The 18677-nt window shown below is 37.8% G+C and overlaps 1 protein-coding gene across 1 annotated transcript in view; it reads left to right on the forward strand.

The window, feature by feature from the left end:
* LOC150089578 (DNA (cytosine-5)-methyltransferase PliMCI-like) overlaps positions 1 to 18677 on the forward strand; it is a 596839-nt gene that overhangs the window by 195438 nt on the left and 382724 nt on the right. The window contains exon 12 of the mRNA XM_090368675.1: positions 5808 to 5985. Coding sequence (XP_090224801.1) covers positions 5808 to 5985 — 178 coding nt within the window. The remainder of the gene's footprint in view (positions 1 to 5807; positions 5986 to 18677) is intronic.

The following is an 18677-nucleotide window of genomic DNA, read 5'->3' on the forward strand; positions in this document are numbered from 1 at the left end:
CCACAGTGTCGGCAAGGATGGTAGCTCAACAGGATAACAATAGTGGATGGACACCTTCTTCTGATTGTCCTGAAATCTTTTGCTTTTAGCAAGCTTTTGAGTATCTGATGGGATTCTTCAGAAAACTGAATGTTGCTTACTTTTGTAAATGCCCTTCCTATGATAGATTTAAAAACTAGAATAGGAAGAGTGTTTCTCTTCTCAACTCCTTTCTCAATTTTAAATTTGCTACTTTCATTGTCTAGTCTAATAAAGAGGTAGCAGCCTCATATATTTTCTTCAAAATCATAATATATGGGGTATCTTATGCCTTGTCTTTCTAGTGCCCGAAACATTGCCTTACGCTGTATGGAGGCAAATTCCTTTTTATAATCCACAAATGCCAAGCATAATGGTGTTTTATATTCATTTGCTTTCTCCATTAGCTGTGATATTACGTTATGATGATCCATAGTTGAGATCATCATAACATCCTGTCCTGAAGCCAGCTTGCTCTTTCAGTTGATTCTCATCAAGTATTCTTTCTAATCTGTTAGTAATGACGTTTGTGAACAACTTGGAAATGTGGGATAATAAGCTGTTAACAAGCGATTTATCTCCACTTACATTTAACCCCATCTTATATTTAACTTCAACAATTTTTCATCCACTTTGCTCTCAGTTATTACAAAATTATTAAGCTCCCTGTTAGAGTTTAATAAGCTTCTGTCCTCCACTTCCCTAAAGAATTTGTAAGTAATGGATGCATTACTAATAAAGCATCCATGTTTCAGGGAACTTTAAGGCCAATAAGCAAGTAGACTGAGAGCACACACAGAGTAGTTTAATCCATTGGTTTTGTTGATTCCTTTCCTTTTTTTTTATTATAATTATTATTTTATTTTTATTTATTTTTTAAACTTAACTTTGGAGGACATATGATGCAAGAAAGCAAGCTTATACAGTATGAGCCAAAAATAAAATAAAATAAATAAAATAAAATAAAAATCCTTCCCATTTTACCCATCCATTCACTCCAAACGTTTGTCTAGTTCTGCCTTGAATTTATTTAAGCTGTCTACTTTCATAACAACAGAAGTTTGTTTCAGCAATTAACCATCCGCTGGCTAAAGACAAATTTCTGCACATCTATTCTATAACTGTCTTTTCTCAATTTGAATTTCATCATCAACAGCCATTTTCAATCCACTGCAGGGTTGAAGGCCTCTCTCCAGCAACTTTCCAGTTCCTTCTGTCATGTGCAATGGATATCCATTTACTGCCCAAGAACTCTTGAATTTCAACTGTCCATTGTTGTTATTGTCTTCCTGGTTTTATTTTAGCTCCTCTTGGGAGCCATTCTTTATTTTTTTTTCTGTCAGATCTGTCATGTTTTTGAGCTATCTTGCCCAAGTCCATTTCAGTTCTTTAGTTTTGATAAAAATCTTCTTTTCTTTTCTTTCTTTTTTTTTTTTTTTCTTTTTTTTTCTGTATAATCCATGTGTTTCTCTTAATATCCAACAGTCTGATTCCTAATATAATTCGTTCCCTTCTTCACAGTGTAGTTTTCAGCTTTTCTTTTCATTCTTTTTGTGAATGTCCAGATCATGATGGGGAGTATACATTGGTTCCTTATTTTTAGTTTCAGACAAATTGGGGTATTTGTTCTCAGTATGTGATTATATTTCCTGAATGTTATCCATCTGAAATTTATTCTTCTCTTAACTTCCAGCCATTTATCATTGTTATTACAGCTAATGACTTGTCCAAGATAAGTATACAAATTCACCATTTCAATTTCTTCTCATTCAATGATTATATTCATTTCTGTGGCATACTTTTTCGTCATTACTTTTTTTTAGCCATATTCCTTAACTATGCATAACTCCATAATTTCAGCCATATTCTATAACTGTGCATAACTGACTAAGGTTCTTCAGTAGTCCGTAGCCGAGTGGTCAGGAGTGAGAGTGCTTTGAGTAGACCGTGGTTCAAGGTGTTTGTTATTTGTTTGTTATTTAGTTTTTAGGAGCATTAGCAACTAAGGCCATATTGCTCCGGGATATGCGGTGGTCATTCCCTGACCTTTCCGCATCCTCCGTATTTGGTGGTGACGGGCTTGAACCCCGGTCTAATCAAGAAGCGTGTGCTACGCACTGCTGCTCCTTCCCACCTGGCTACGGAAGCGCCGGTGGTTCAAGCCCCTACCTGCTAAGTAGGGTCAATTTGCCAACCCACACTGGACCAGCATGGCAGATTATGGTCCAATTCCCTCAACATGAATCGCCGAAGAGTCTTCCATCCTGCAGTGGATTAATAATTTGAATTTATGCCTTCTCAAGTGCATAATGTGAGCAATGAGCTTGCTTAAACCATTCAAGACCTTATACACAATCAGATCAACTCGCAAGTGCCTAGTCTCCCGACACTGCAATTTGCAGAACTTAAGCCTTTCTTGATAGGAGCAACCGTTTGTTCCACTCTAATTTAGCAGTTTAGCAAATAGTTTAGCAGAGGCAATTAAGTAAGAGGCAATTTGGTCCTTGAGGTTGTCACAGACATTCTCTCAGATATGCCAGACAAGCTGTTCTTGCTACCTGGGAGTCTAAAACGCTGATGGAACTGATATTTGGGTGACACTCAAGTCAAAGTGGACCCAATTTCGGCGAAGTCCGGACGGTCTATGACAGCCAAATCCTCTGCTTGCACCTTCACGATGGTGGGACTGTTAGTAATCCTGGGTATAACCTTCATGCATAAGTACATGGTGGGTGATCACCCAGGTGTGAACCAACGTAAGCAGGGGTCGAGGTGTGGCGCCCACACCACATGGAGGAACGCCGCCCCTCTATGTTACCAGGCAGTACTAGGTGGTAGATGACTCTCATCAACTGGTGAAATACCACCACTTTGCTTATTGGAGGCTTGAAGTGGTGGAACCCATGTTTAGTCTCTAGAGCTAAGTTCCGGCCAACCCTTCCCTATCTCTTCCATCATGCAGTATGATTGATGATTTTTGAGGTTATGATGAATGTCGTGGCGAGATCCAATATTCCTTACATTTCGAGGGTACGGCTCTAAAACGGTGTTCGCAGGCCGGCGGCTAGTTAGTACACCGGACTGAACCTATTGGTAACACTCTAGGAAGCTTCCGGATCAGCTAGTGTATAATCTTGCTACCTCTACTCTGCCAGATAGTGACTGGAGGGAATCCGAGTAGTGTGTATGCTGGGAGTATTGTCGAGGCCACGTTATGTCAAGGATCTGGGTATATTCTTACCACATGTACGCCATATCCAAAAATTTAATTACTTCATACAGCATGTCCCACCCACTTTTTCTTACTATTGAATACACCATGAATTGTCAAAATAATAGAGCAAGCTTATCTGCGAAAAGATCTAAACCTCCCAAGGACTTCCTAATTCATTTCACAAATATACGTGGTCTCAATTCTAATCTCAATGATGTCCATTTCCACTTGCAGTCTTCCAAACCCCATGTACTTTTTCTGACTGAATCTCAGTTATCAGTTGATTCTAGGCCGACCGGGCTAGCCGAGTGGGTAAAGTACCTGCCCGGCAACCCAAAGGTCGCGGGTTCGATTCCCGCCTCGGGCTTGGATCAAAGTACGGCAAAAAACCTTGGGAGGTGCAATATGGCCACAGAAGCTGATGCGCCAACAACTACCAAATCAAAAAAAAAAAAAAAAAAGTTGATTCAACTACTGCTCATCTCAGATGTCCAAATTATTTGCTGTATGATTCCTTTCGACTCAAAGGTGGTACTTGTGCATATGTCCGTTCTGATATTCCCTGTCAGAGACTTGGCAATTTGGAATCTCCTCTCTTTGATTTTCTCTGGCTTAAAATCTCTCTACCTCATTGTGTAAAATTCATCTGTTGTCTCTACCGTTCTCCCAACTCCACTAATCACTTGGAGCTCCTTGACTTTCTCCAGTCCAACTTTCCTAACAGTGAGGTAATTTTCCTTGGTAATTTTAACGTTCACAACTCCAGCTGGCTTCCGTTTTCTAGTCACACCGACCCAGCAGGTCGAGATGCTGAGGCTTTTGCAATTACTAATGACCTAGCACAGATTGTTCATTTACCTACAAGAATACCGGACAATCGTAATCATACAGCCAATACGCTTGATCTTTTTCTCACAAACAACCCTTCTAAGTACACGGTTGAAGTGAGAGTTCCTTTAGGCACTTCATATCACAACTTGGTGATTGTCTCTTCTCCAATGGAACCTTTATCTCATGGCTATTCCCAACCTCATATTGTTTGGCATTACAAGAATGCAAAATGGGATGACCTGCGAGACTTCTTTTCTTCTTTTCCTTGGTCTGATTACTGTTTCAAAACTTCTGATGTCAACGTTTGCTCAGATCGTGTCAGTGAAATTATTCTTGCAGGAATGGAATCCTTTATCCCACACTCCACTTTAAAATCTCGTCCTTTATCTAAACCTTGGTTTTCCAATAAATGTGCTAAGGCTGTCCAAGAGAAGAACGTTGCATATCGTAATTGGCTTGTTTCTAATTCTTCAGTTTCATTTTCTGCCTACACCAAAGCTCACAACAGTCGTAAAGCAGTTATTAATCAGTCCAAACTAGAGTTTGAACAGGCTAAGAGTAGAAAACTTGCTTCTTGCCCTAATGGTAGCCGAGCATTCTGGTCTCTTGCCAAAGCTATTGGCCGCAACTTTTGCCCATCTCTCCTCCCACCTCTGTCCAAACCAGATGGTTCTGTTGTCACTTCAGCCAAGGATAAAGCTGACCTGCTAGCATCCCTTTTTCTTCGAGCTCATGTATTAATGATCTTGGTAAAACACCTCCCACCATTCCTAACACGCTCCATTCAATGCCTCCTGTGGTCTTCCGTCAAAAGGATATCAGAAGGATTTTGATGAATCTTGATGCTAAGAAAGCTCCAGGTCCTGAAGGTATTTCTCCACTTGTTCTCAAAACCTGTGCTCCTGAACTTACTCCTATTCTTTGCCGCCTTTTTTCACTTTCTTATTCCAAAGGTGTTTTTCCTAATCTCTCTTGGCACAAGCACATTACAAATATTGCTTCCTCTGCATCTAAAAAACTTGGTTTTCTCTTTCGCTCTCGGCGTTACTTTTCTTCCAAACAGCTGCTCACTCTGTATAAATCGCAAATCCGCCCTGCCCTGGAATATTGTTCCCACATCTGGGGTGGTGCCCCCAAAACCTCTCTCAGGCTTCTTGATTCCATTCAGAAGAGGGCAGTTAGGTTAATTAATGATTCATCTCTAACAGAGTCTCTCCACTCGCTTTCTCATAGACGCACTGTTTCTGCTGCATGCCTCTTCTACAGATACTTCCATGGGCACTGTTCTTCTGAATTGGCTTCTATAATTCCCGCTCTCTCTTTCAAAACAGTCTGAACACGTGCCGCCACCAGTCAACATCCATTTACTGTCCAACTTCAAACCCACAGAACCAACTTTTCATCTTCCTCATTTATTCATTCAACTGCTGTTTTCTGGAACAACCTTCCTTCATACGTATTTCCTGAAAATTACAATCTACAGAAGTTCAAGTCCAATATCAACAAATATCTTCTTTAGTCTTCTCAACCTCCAACCCAAGCACGGTACTAAGTACTATAGGTTATAATACCTCTCGTGTTTGGGTTTCTCATAAAAAAAAAAAAAAAAGTAATTGAATATCTGTGAAACTATTAAGTAGTTCCTTGCTGATTAGTAAACCAAACTTAAAATTCACTGTGTTACCTTAATAGTACGTTTATATTAAATTTTGAGTGTAATGTAGCTTCCATGTTTTCTTCTTAGACGTGCAATGAGAAGAGCTGAGACAACTCATGTAAAGGCCAGAAAACCCTCCCATTCCTTAGCTACTACTACTCCTCTTGTACACAGCATATTTGAGAATTTCTTTACAGAACAGTTAGAAAAGGATAGTTCCAAACCTCTTACTACACGACGAAGAAAGCGATGTGGTGTTTGCGAGGTACACAGTTTTCTTTATTAAAAATTATTAAACGGGAAATTTTTGTCTTTTTCAGCTTATACTTTTGATGTTGTGATTCCTAAAATTGTCCAGTAATGTAAAATGTAATGCCCCAACTATGACAGACTGAAGAACATTAAATGGTACAAATGTTTTGGGGACGTAGGTAACATCTAAAGGAATGTGAATCGCATAGGAATCCATAACCGAAAATGTCACGGGAAAGTAGTAGCAGAGGCAGAAGAAGCAGAAATGACACAAGACAGTAATTTGTGGCAAACATTTATTTGACATAATATTAACAATGGAGTACGAGATGGATGCATTTCATGATGTTACAACAGATGCTCGAAGGTTCCACCATGAGAGGCGATGCATGCGTGACACCGACACATGGATTGGCGGACACGGTTGAACACACTTGGAGTTTCTTTGACAGTAGTAGCAGCGCAGACGAGTCTCGCCAGATCCATTTCCAGCTCCACAGGCGATTCATACACGATATATTTGAGGGCCCCCACAGAAAGAAATCAAGGTTTGATAAATCAGGTAAGCGTGGGGGCCAGGCATCCGGTCCACCACGACCATTCCATCAATGCCCAAAACGTCTGTTCAAATGGTGACGAACACACCTTCCATAATGGGCAGGCGCCCCTTTATGTTGAAACCAAATGTTGCATCTCACATTTGCTGGAACATCTTCAAGTAACTCTGGTAGAACTTGTTCAAGAAAGATCCGATATTTAGCGGAGTTCATGCTTGATCGTAACAGGTATGGGCCCGACTAAGCAGTCACCGACCATACCTGTCCACACATTAATTGCAAAGCGATGTTGTGCATGGGGGCGCACACTGTGGGTTGTTGTAAGCCTGCACATGAGCATTGTGTTGATTGAATAAGCATTCCCGAGTGAAATAAGCCTCATCCGTGAACAAAACGTATGCTGGAAAAATTCAAGTCTTGAACACTTTCTTGGAGAAACCACTGCGCAAAAGCTACACGTGCAGGATGATCTTATGGGAGCAGTAACTGAACCCTTTGGAGATGAAAGGGGTGTAAGGAATCGTTGTGCCAGACACGCTGTGCACTGCAACGAGACACTCCTAAGGCAGAGGCAACGAAATGTGTGCTGGTAGTAGGATTATTCTGGACGGCATTCAACACACTTTCTTCCATGACGGTCGAACGTGGTCTGCCCGCACTACTCCTGTTACCTCTAAATGACCCATAATCGCACAAATTTTGATGCACACGTGCAAACAAACGGTGGTCCGGTACATGTCTGTCTGGGAAGCGTTCTCCATAAATTTGTTGAGCAGCTCGTGCATTGCCCTCTGCTAATCCATACACTAGGTGCATGTCTGCCAGCTCACAGTTTGTATATCGATGCATGCTGTTTGTGTGGCGACTACTGCTTGAATGAGTAAACCAGAAATTTTCCCTCTCACAAACTTCCCTCTCACAAACTGATGAACAGCGCCATGTACCGACTTATGGTGACGTTTCCGGTTATGAGTTCCTATGCGATTCACATTCCTTTAGATGTTACCTACCTCCCCTAAACATTTGTACCAATATTTTTGAGACACCCTGTATATGTATATTAACATATATGCTATTATGTTATTTGATATCTCTGTATGTTAATATATTTGTGTATGTTTTAATTGATACAGTGTAAATCTGGAAATAGTTTTTGATAAAATGGTTTTCACACATGGTTTGAATCGTTTTCAAGCAAATAGTTGGATGGTTTTTGGAACTGTCATAAGTATTTCATGACAGTTTAGTGGCATACTGCTATAGAAACTCTACTAAAGGAACTTTAAATTTACAGTCCATGTAATTTGGTGGCATCTTCCACATCACAAGTAAAGAGAATGGAAATTGCAGATTAGATAATACCTATGGAAATAAAAGTTATTACATTTACTATGGGGGTTGAGGGAAACGTGGTTATATCACTTATACTATTGAAATCAAAAGGAAATACTTAAACCACAAATACTAAATGCAGATTAATGCTGTTAATAGGATTGCAGGGGCAATCCTATTAACTTAAGGGGCCTTCTTTATAATCCTATTAACTGCAAGGCATAGCCAGTCTTTCTACATTGGCATTCTTCCGACAAGGAGCGGCATGTATCTTTTAAAAAAAAAAAATTATTATTTTTTTTTTTAATTTTTTTTTTTTATATATGTTATTCCCCTTCTTAGACACGCTACTCCAAACCACTTGTTTCCCTGCATGCCCACATCATTCTCTCTCTTCCCCCCTACCTCCCTCCCTACCCCAATCTTTAAACCAATTCCTGATCGATATGTAATAAATTTGGGGTTGTTATTTCCCAGAGAAAAACATTTCATTCTACAGAATTAAATCCTAGCTGTCATCACTTTTCTGATCATTCCATTGCAAATTTTGACATCCATCAGCAAAATTTTAGAACAATGCCAGTTCCAGCACCAATCTCTTTAGAGAGAGAGAGGAAGAGAGAGAGAGAGAGAGAGAGAGAGAGAGAGAGAGAGAGAGAGAGAGAGAGAGAGAGAGAGAGAGAGAGAGAATGATTGCAGAGTAACCATCAGTTACAACCCCTCAGCCATTGTATGAAATTGAGATGGATAGCATAGTGCCTGAAAAAGACAGGAGGTAGAGAATTACCTGTGATTGTCACATGTTCCTGTGCATCCAGTAACTTCTCAAATGACTGAGTGAACCTTTTCTATAATCTAAATAAACAATGTCAAAATTATTTTTTATATCCAATTCTTGAATGACTCTGTCAAAATATTTAACCAAGGGAACACAACTAAACACAATTTTCCCTGTGGAAATATCTTGCTGTAGTTCCTTCAGCAAGGATTATTATTATTTTATTATTTTTTAAATGAAAAATGAATTGGTTTGTAATTTTTAGGAAATATGGAGGGAAGTTGTTCCAGAAAACAGAAGTTGAAGGGATAAATGTATTTGAAGTGGACAGCAAAAGGATGTTGTCTGTTTGACTAGTTTGGTAGAGAGATGGGGAATTACAAATGTGAATTCAAAAGAACAGTGCCCATGGAAGTATCTATAGAAAAGTCATGCAGTAGAAACAATGTCTGTGAGACAGAGAGTGGAAAGGCTTCATAAGAGATGGATTATTAATTAACCTAACTGCCATAAATGAGAAAGATGTATTTCCAAGGAATTGTTGCCTCTCGTTATTAAAATTACTTTTTGACGAGTTTGAAAGTTGATTTCCTGAAATAAGATCTGAAAAAGATCTTGAATTATTGTTCTTCAAGCCAAAACATGGTTCAAAAATAAATGTATATGGACTGCAAAAATAAACTACTTGAATTCTATAAGGTTCTCCCATCTATAGATTTTCTGCTAATAAAAAAAATTCCATGAAAATGGATATGTTGTTCGGATCAATGTATGTCTGTGAACAAACTGTTTCACGCATGAAATCAAATAAATATTTAAAATGAAACAGGATAACAGACGAGCGTCTTCATTCCGTATTGAGAATTGGTGTCACAAATTTTCAAACAAATTTTGAACAATTATCTAAAAATTCTATACCAGATACATAATGTGTCCTGCCGCTAGCATATTTTGTTTTACATTTAAGAGTCATTGGCAGGTGTTAAAAACGTTTTAATTTTCAGATATTAATAAAATTCAAGGATAATAATATAACAATGTTTTTATTTTATTAATAATAATTACATATCAGTTACTGCAAGTATTGGTCTGTGATGACTAAAGTAGAATTTATAATTTTTATGTTGAAGAGATTCATGACTAAATACACCATCTATACTTGTTCCATTACTTGTATTTATCGAAAGATCTGATGACACGTCCAAGTTAAAGAATGTTTTCATAAATGTGCAGAACTCTTTTTAAGCCTCAGAGTTTAATTGTAAAGAAAAAAAATTACATTCAATCTGAAAACACCAGGTGACTTGAAACCAGATATGTTTTCAAATTAAAGCATATCCCAGTTTCTGAAATTCTTTTTTGTATCTTAAATCCTTAATATTTCTGTTTCTAAATACCTTAGCTTTCAAATGATATGCTATACATCCACATATTATTATCCTTGTGAATATTATCCACAGGCTATAAAAATGAATAAAGATATAAAGTGTAAATTTTCACTTTATCACTTTACTAATTAACAAAATTAAATGATCGTGAGATTGGACGAATATTATCTACAGGTTAGCAAAATAAAATTAAATTTACACTTGCATATGTAACTTAATTAATATACATTACTAAATAAACATAACATTTGTACTGTGATATTTCTGTTCACCGTTTTTTTTATTTATTTATTTATTTTTATTATAAAATTATAAAACAGTAAGTAAAAAAGATAAGCATCAATCAATAACAAAGACACAGTACGCCCAAATTGCAACTAACAAGACGTGTAAGTGAGATATAGAGGAACAAGTTTATGAAGCTTAAAAAATAGGAATGAAGAGCAGATTTTGAAAATTTGTTTATAATAGATTGTGTGTACAGTAAACAAAAAGCCCAATAAACCAGAAACTGCAAATTGTTTTTATTGTTTTATGGTTGTGATCTCCAGAAATGTGCTTTAGAAAAATAACAATCAACTTTGAATTAAGGCAGTCAAAATTGATTGTTTATAACTGAACGTAGCAATAAATGGTGAAAGCATAATGCATTTTAATGGTTTGGATTGGTTTTTTTGAAATTTGATTGTACTGTGCTTCCATCTTATGTTATCAAGCCAACATCTTAAGTCTGTGTTTGACAGTGTATTTGTTGGGTTATTTTTGAAAAACTTCCCGGTTTGGGAAACCTCTTCATCACTTATGCTATGGTAAGTGCCTCCGTAGCCAGGTGGGCAGGGGCAGCAGTGCGTAGCACAGGCTTCTTGATTAGACCGGGGTTCGAGCCCGTGACCACCAAATACGGAGGATGCGGAAAGGTCAGGGAATGACCACTGCATATACCCGGAGCAATATGGCCTTAGATGCTAATGCTCCTAAAAAAAAAAAAAAAAAAAAACCGCCAAACAAACAAACAAACCTATCTTAAGTGTTCAGACAGAATCTTTTTATGATTTGCGCAATGCAAAGTGTTTTAATCAGTAAGCATTGCTTTTGCTAATTTAATATGGCTTGCCTATATAAAGTGTGTTCAATTAGTCCTTAAAATAATTTAATTAGTCCCTAAAATGAAGAAAGCTACAACTAATTAAAAGTATGTTTAATTAGTCCCTAAAATGAAGAAAGCTACAACTAAATAAAAGTGTGTTTAATTAGTCCCTAAAATGAAGAAAGCTACAACTAAATTTTTAAATTTAGACAAAAAATTTAAAATTCTTAAGGAATTAGAAAATGATGAAAAGGTTGTGGCATTAGCCAAGAAATACAGCATAAATGAATCTAGTTCAATGTATTAGAGAAAATGCTGAGAAAATTAAAAAAAGTTCATTTATCTGTTCCACATCATTGGCTGCAAAAAAAGCACTACAAGAGCGAGAAATCTGTTAATAGAGAAAACTGAAAAATGGCTTGCTTTCTGGATAGAAGATCTTAATTAAAAAAAAAAAAAAAAAAAAAAAATGCCTCTTACATATTATTCACACCAAAAGCTCTGCAAATTTTTAATAGCTTACAAGAAGGAGAAGCTGGCTCATCAAATATGGAAGTCTTTCAGGCCAGTAAGGGTTGGTTTGAAAATTTTAAAAAGTGTCAGTCTTCACAATCTAAGATTAATGGTAAAGCAACCGGTGCAGATACCGAAGGTGCTTCTTTGTATCCACAAACTTTAAAGGATGTTATTGCGACTGGGGGCTATCTACCAAGTCAAGTGTTTAATGCTGATGAGACTGGCTTAATTTTGAAGTGTATGCCAAGCCGAACATTTATTTCAAGAGAAGAGAAAACCGCCGTAGCTTTCAAAACTGCAAAAGATAGGTTAACAGTTTTGTTATGTGGCAATGCAGATGGGACTTTAAGTGTAAACTGCTTCTAATTCATATGTGAGGAAATCCTCGTGCTTTTAAAGGAATATTGAAAAGCTCCTTACCATTGTAAATAGAACAAGATAGCTCTATTTTGAAACATAAAGTTATTGAATTGAAGAGAGCATAGCATTCAAAATCTTGCTCATTCCTGGCATTTCGCCCAGTCATCCTGCACATCTGTCTGATCTGCACCCAAATGTGAAAGTTACCTTTCTTCCAGCAAATACGACTTTGTTAATTCAGCCAATGGACCAAGATGTTATAGCCTCCTTTAAACTTTATTATCTAAGAAGATCCTTTTACAATTGTTGGAAGCTACTGATGAAATACAGTCCTTCAACTCAAGATTATTGGCAGAATAATAACATTCTGGTTGCTGTAAAAAATATTGAGTTCATGTGGGGTGAAGTTAAGAACTGAACAATGAATGCAGTGTGGAAAAAGCTGTGGCCACAATTCTGCTCTAAAGAAGCCATGATCGAAATGCCAGAAGTAGTAGAGATTATGAGAATTGGCAAAATGATTAGTGGAGAGGGATTTGAAGAACTGGAACCAGCAGATATCACAGAAGTTCTTGAATCGCATAGAGAAGAATTATCAGTGGACAATACTTTATCACAATGTGAAGAAGATAACAAAAATTATGAAAATGATAAAAATGAAGATGCACATGCTGCATGCTGCTAAGCAAACAATTTGAACTAATGTTTTCCAGAAAGTGCTGGATACTATTGCAAGTTTATCACACCAAAATAGCTACAAAAAAGCAATGAATTTAGATTAAAAATCCAGAGAATTTATATTAAAATCCAGAGATTAAAAATAGAGAGAAGATGCACATAAAAATGACCATGAACTGAGTTTTTAAGACTTCCAAATGTGCTTACCCAAGAAGCTCTTGATGTGGATCCTATTTGGAGAGAAGCTTTTTAAATTTTTGTTGAACTTTATCATTAGTCTTGGTTTCTTATGAAGAAATTTATAGAGAGAAATAGCATGCTGCTAAGCAAACAATTTGAACTAATGTTTTCCAAAAAGTGCCAGATACTGTTGCAAGTTTATCACAGCAAAATAGCAACAAAGAAGCAGTGAATTTAGATTAAAAATCTAGAGGTACATATTAGCTAGATTAATTTTAGGGACTTGTTTGTAATTTTTTTTTTCTCCTATTTACTAAATAAAGACAATTTTTTTTTTCCAATTTAATATATCTTTTAACATTTTCTTTTGAGTACAGGAATGGAACCCTCATTTTGTCATATTAACTAAGTTTCGCATTGTGCTGATTTGGACTGCCTGGTGTTTTCCTGGAACATAAACCCCGTGCAAATCGAGGGAAGACTATAATTATAACTGTTGATTTAAAATTAAATAATGTTATATTTTACTTAACAACAAATGCAGTATCAAAATAATTGATATACTGTTAAAATACTATTTTGAATGGTCCTTGAGGTTGTCACAGACATTCTCTCTCTCTTATATGCAGACAAGCTGTACTTGCTACCTGGAGTCTAAAACGCTGGTGGAACTGATATTGAGTGACATTCAAGTCAAGTGGACCCAATTTCGGCCAAGTCCAGACGGTCTGTGACAGCCAAATCCTTTGCTTGCACCTTCACAATGGTGGGACTGTTAGTAATTCTGGGAATAACCTCCACACACAAGCACACTGTGGGTGACCACCCAGGTGTGAACCAACGTAAGCAGGGGTCAAGGTGTGGCGCCCACAATACATGGAGGAATGCCACCCCTCTGTGTTATCAGGCAATACTAGGTGGTAGATGGGTAGACAACTCTCACAAACCGGTGTAATACCACCACTTTGCTTATTGAAGGCTTGAAGTGGTGGAACCCATATTAAGTCTCCAGAGCTAAGTTCCAATTACCCTTCCCCATCTCTTCCATCATGCAGAATGACTGATGACTTTTAAAGTTATGATGAACATCATGACGAGATCCAATCTTCTTTATATTTCGAGGGTACAACTCTGAAAAGGTGTTCGCAGGCCGGCCGCTAGTTAGTACACCTGACCGAATCTATTGATAGCTCTTTAGGAGACTTCAAGGTCAGCTAGTGTATAATCTCGCTACTTCTACTCTGCCAGATAGTGACTGGAGGGAGTCCGAGTAATGTGTATGCAGGGGGCATTGTAGAGGCCACGTTATGTCAAGGATCTGGGTATATTCTTACCATGTTTACACCATATCCAAAAATTTCATTACTTCATACAGTATGTCCCCTCCCCCACTTTTTCTTATTATTGAATACACCATGAATTGTCAAACTGATAGAGTCAACTTATCTGCGAAAAGATCAAAACCTCCCAAACACTTCCTAGTTAATTTCACAAATATTCGTGGTCTCAGTTCTAATCTAAATAATGTCCTTTTCCACTTACAGTCTGCCAAACCCCATGTACTTTTTCTGACAAAATCTTAGTTATCGGTTGATTCAACCACTGCTCATCTCAGTTGCCCAAATTATTAGCTGTATGATTCCTTTCGCCTGAAAGGTGGTAATTTTGCATATGTCCATTCCGATATTCCCTGCCAGAGACTTGGTAATTTGTAATCTCCTCTTTTCAATCTTCTCTGGCTTAAAATCTCTCTACATCACCTCATTGTGTCAAATTCATCTGTTGTCTACCATTCTACCAACTCCACTAATCACTTGGGACTTTTTGACTTCCTCTCTTTGCAACTTGACTTTCTCCAGTCCAACTTTCCTAACAGTGATGTAATTTTCCTTAGTGATTTTAATGTTCACAACTCAAGCTGTCTTCCATTTTCTAGTCATACTGACCCTGCTGGTCGAGATGCTGAGGCTTTTGCAATTACTAATGACCTTGCACAGATTGTTCATTTACCTACAAGGATACTGGACAATCCTAAACATACAGCCAACATGCTTGATCTTTTTCTTAAAAACAACCCTTCTAAGTACACGGTTGAAGTGAGTAGTTCTTTAGGCACCTCAGATTACAACTTAGTGATTGTCTCTTCTCCAATGGAGCCTTTATCTCATGGCTATTTCCAACCTCGTATTGTTTGGCATTACAAGAATGCAAAATGGGATGATCTGTGAGATTTCATTTCTTCTTTTCGTTGGACTGATTACTGTTTCAGAACTTCTGATGTCAGTGTTTGCTCAGATCGTGTCAGTGAAATTATCTGACACGATCTGATCTTTAAAATCTCGTCCTTTTTCTAAACCTTGGTTGTCCAATAAATGTGCTAAGGCTGTTCAAGAGAAGAACGTTCCATATTGTGATTGGCTTGTTTCCAATTCTTCAGTTTCATTTTCTGCCTACACCAAAGCTCGCGACAATTGTAAAGCAGTTATTAATTAGTACAAACTAGAATAGTTTGGATTAATTAATTAGTCGAAAACTTGCTTCTTGCCCTAATGGTAGCCGAACATTCTGATCTGTTGACGAAGCTATTGGCCGCAACTTTTGCCCATATCTTCTCCCACCTCTGTCAAAACCAGATGGTTCTGTTGTCACTTCGGCCAAGGATAAAGCTGACCTGCTAGCTTCCCATTTTTCTACCAACTCACGTATTAATGATCTTGGTAAAACACGTACCACCATTCCTAGCATGCTCCATTCAATTGCCTCCTGTAGTCTTCCTTCAAAAGGCTGACAGAAGGATTTTGGCAAATCTTGATGCTAAGAAAGCTCCAGGTCCTGATGGTATTTCTCCGCTTGTTCTCAAAACCTGTGCTCCTGAATTTACTCCTGTTCTTTGCTGCCTTTTTTTCACTTTCCTATTCCAAAGGTGTTTTTCCTTCTGCTTGGAAATTTGCTCACATCCAGCCAGTTCCTAAAAAGGGTGACAAATCCCTCCCATCCAATTATCGTCCCATTGCAATTACTTCTACTCTTTCTAAAGTAATGGAGAAATCAATTAACCACCAACTCTTAAACTATCTAGAAATCTTCTGTCTGATTAACGATCGCCAGTATGGATTCCGTCAGTGGCGATCCACTTGTGATATTCTGGCTTATGTTACCCATTTATGGACAAATTCAATGGAAAAGTTTTGTGAAACACAAGTAGTTGCTCTTGACATCTCAAAGGCTTTCGATCGTGTTTGGCATAAAGATGGAATCTAAACAAGATTCCATCGTATGGTTTGCCATCTGTTTTTTGTAATTGGTTATCGAGTTTTCTCTCTGTCGCCCACCGAGGACTCTGTTTTCTCTCTGTCGCTCCACTAATGCTGGTGTCCCGCACTCTTTTCCTCTTGTATATTTATGACCTTCCATTGACTGGAAATCCTATCCATAGTTTTGCTGATGATAGCACATTGCATTCTACTTTCCATTTTGAGAAACCTTGCCCTGCTCAATCAGCTTCAACTTCTCGAATATCTGTTACCAAATCCTTAAATGCTTATCTCCAGGTAATTCTCCAGTGGGGCAAAGATAACTTAGTTGATTTTAATCCTTCTAAAACTCAGTCTTGTCTTATATCTTGCAGAAAGAATTCTTCTGCTCCTATGCTAATCTTTGGTGACACTCCGATTTCTAGGCAAAATGATATATCTGTTTTGGGGATTACCCTGACTTCTAATCTCTCTCTCTCTTGGCACAAGCACATTACAAATATTGCTTCCTCTACATCTAAAAAACTTGGTTTTCTCTTTCACTCTCGGCGTTACTTTTCTTCTAAACAGCTGTTCACTCTGTACAAATCGCAAATCCCCCCTACCATGGAATATTGTTTCCATATCTGGTGCGGTGCCCCCGAAGTAGGCGCCTCCGTAGCCAGGTGGGAAGGAGCAGCAGTGCGTAGCACACGCTTCTTGATTAGACCGGGGTTCAAGCCCGTCACCACCAAATACGGAGGATGCGGAAAGGTCAGGGAATGACCACCGCATATCCCGGAGCAATATGGCCTTAGTTGCTAATGCTCCTAAAAAAAAAACTAAACAAACAAACAACAAACAGCCCCCGAAGCCTCTCTGAGGCTTCTAGATTCCATTCAGAAGAGAGCAGTTAGGTTAATTAATGACCCTTCTCTAAAAGAGCCTCTCCACTCGCTGTCTCATAGACATACTGTTTCTGCTGCATGCCCTTTCTACAGATATTTTTATTGGCACTGTTCTTCTGAATTGGCTTCTATAATTCTCGCTTTCTCTTTCAATACAGTCTGAACACGTGCCGCCACCAGCCAACATCCATTTACTGTCCAACTTCAAACTCACAGAACCAACTTTTCATGTTCCTGTTTATTCATTCAACTGCCGTTTTCTGGAACAACTTCCTTCATACGTATTTCCTGAAAAGTTCAAGTCTAATGTCAACAAATATCTTCTTTCATCTTCTCAACCTCCAACCCAAGCACGGTTCTAATACCTCTCGTTTGAGGTTTTCATAAAAAAATAAAATAAAATAAAATAAATAATATTAATGGGTTTGTTAAATGTGTTTTGAAATTGAATTCATGGTGTCTTGTTTGGGGTTGAAATTATGTGAGATTGCTAATTCAGCATAGTTAATATTGAATGAGACAGTTTGCTTGCTTCCAGTAATTACTCAGGTTTTTATTTAATCGAAATCCTTATTCAAGGAATAAAAATCAATACCACAGTCAGATCAACATATTTGTACTATACGTGGATAGGTATCCACATAGTACAAAAACACCTCTACCCTCATACTTATTATTTTCTAATATAAGACTAAAACTACTGATATTGACATCCATCAAAAAAAAAAAAAAAAAAATCAGAATGTGGTTTTATGTTATAAACCTCATACATAGTTGAGTCTGCCTTCAGCTTATGTTACAACCTCAACCTTCCTGGACATACTTTTTATCAACTTCTCTTTTGGGTTTACTTGGAATTTTTCTGCATTCCTACTGCAAAGCAAAGCAATTCCCAGAGTTGGTTTGGATGATGATGACTGTTTCAGTCCAAGCCTAAACTGCCACTCCAGTTCATTCTACAGGTTGGAAGATGGGCACTGAGTTATATTGATAAACGTTTCAGTGTAATTTTCCACAAACAAGTCCTGCATGATATGAGTGAGATATACTGATACTGATAGGGTGAATTTCTGTAGTACTGCTGCAATTGTCCAACCTGTCTAAGTGCATCATGCTTTTCAGCATTACCAACAGTGGACCAAGTTTGAGATATGCAGCTTCTCTCACCACCTCTGACAGTTAGTCTTTGCAGTGGAATGTTTTTATCAGAATGCAAAATTGTGTAGCAAAAGCAAAATTTGTTGCTCTATAGCACTTTCTGCTACTTTTGATGTAGCCACCGAGTGGTCAGCAGCGAGAGTGCAGTAGCATGCGCTCTTTGAGTGAACAGGGATTCAATCCTGTAACTGCTACACAAGAACCTTTTTTTTTTTTTTTTAGATTCCACAAATTTAAACCACTCCAAAATGCCATTTGTCATTAGTAACTGTGTTATTGGTCTTGTTTGCAGCTGTCTCCCATTGAATGTAATACTCTGCGGCTCCTTGTAGATTGTTCTAATGGATGTTTATGTGGCTTTGTGGATTTTCTGTGCATACTGTTTTGTAGAAAACATGCGTGAGGCACTAATTTAAATTAGTGGGGATATCATATGCCTTCTTTGTGGTTGGTTAGACTCATTTCCATAAATTTATGAGATCATCTAAAACTGATTTTGTTGAGTTCTCAACATAAATTACTCAAAATCC

Source organism: Mastigoproctus giganteus, chromosome 2, assembly GCF_048544385.1.
Source record: "Mastigoproctus giganteus isolate SK-2022 chromosome 2, ASM4854438v1, whole genome shotgun sequence".
In the NCBI taxonomy this organism is placed as follows: Eukaryota; Metazoa; Arthropoda; class Arachnida; order Uropygi; family Thelyphonidae; genus Mastigoproctus; species Mastigoproctus giganteus.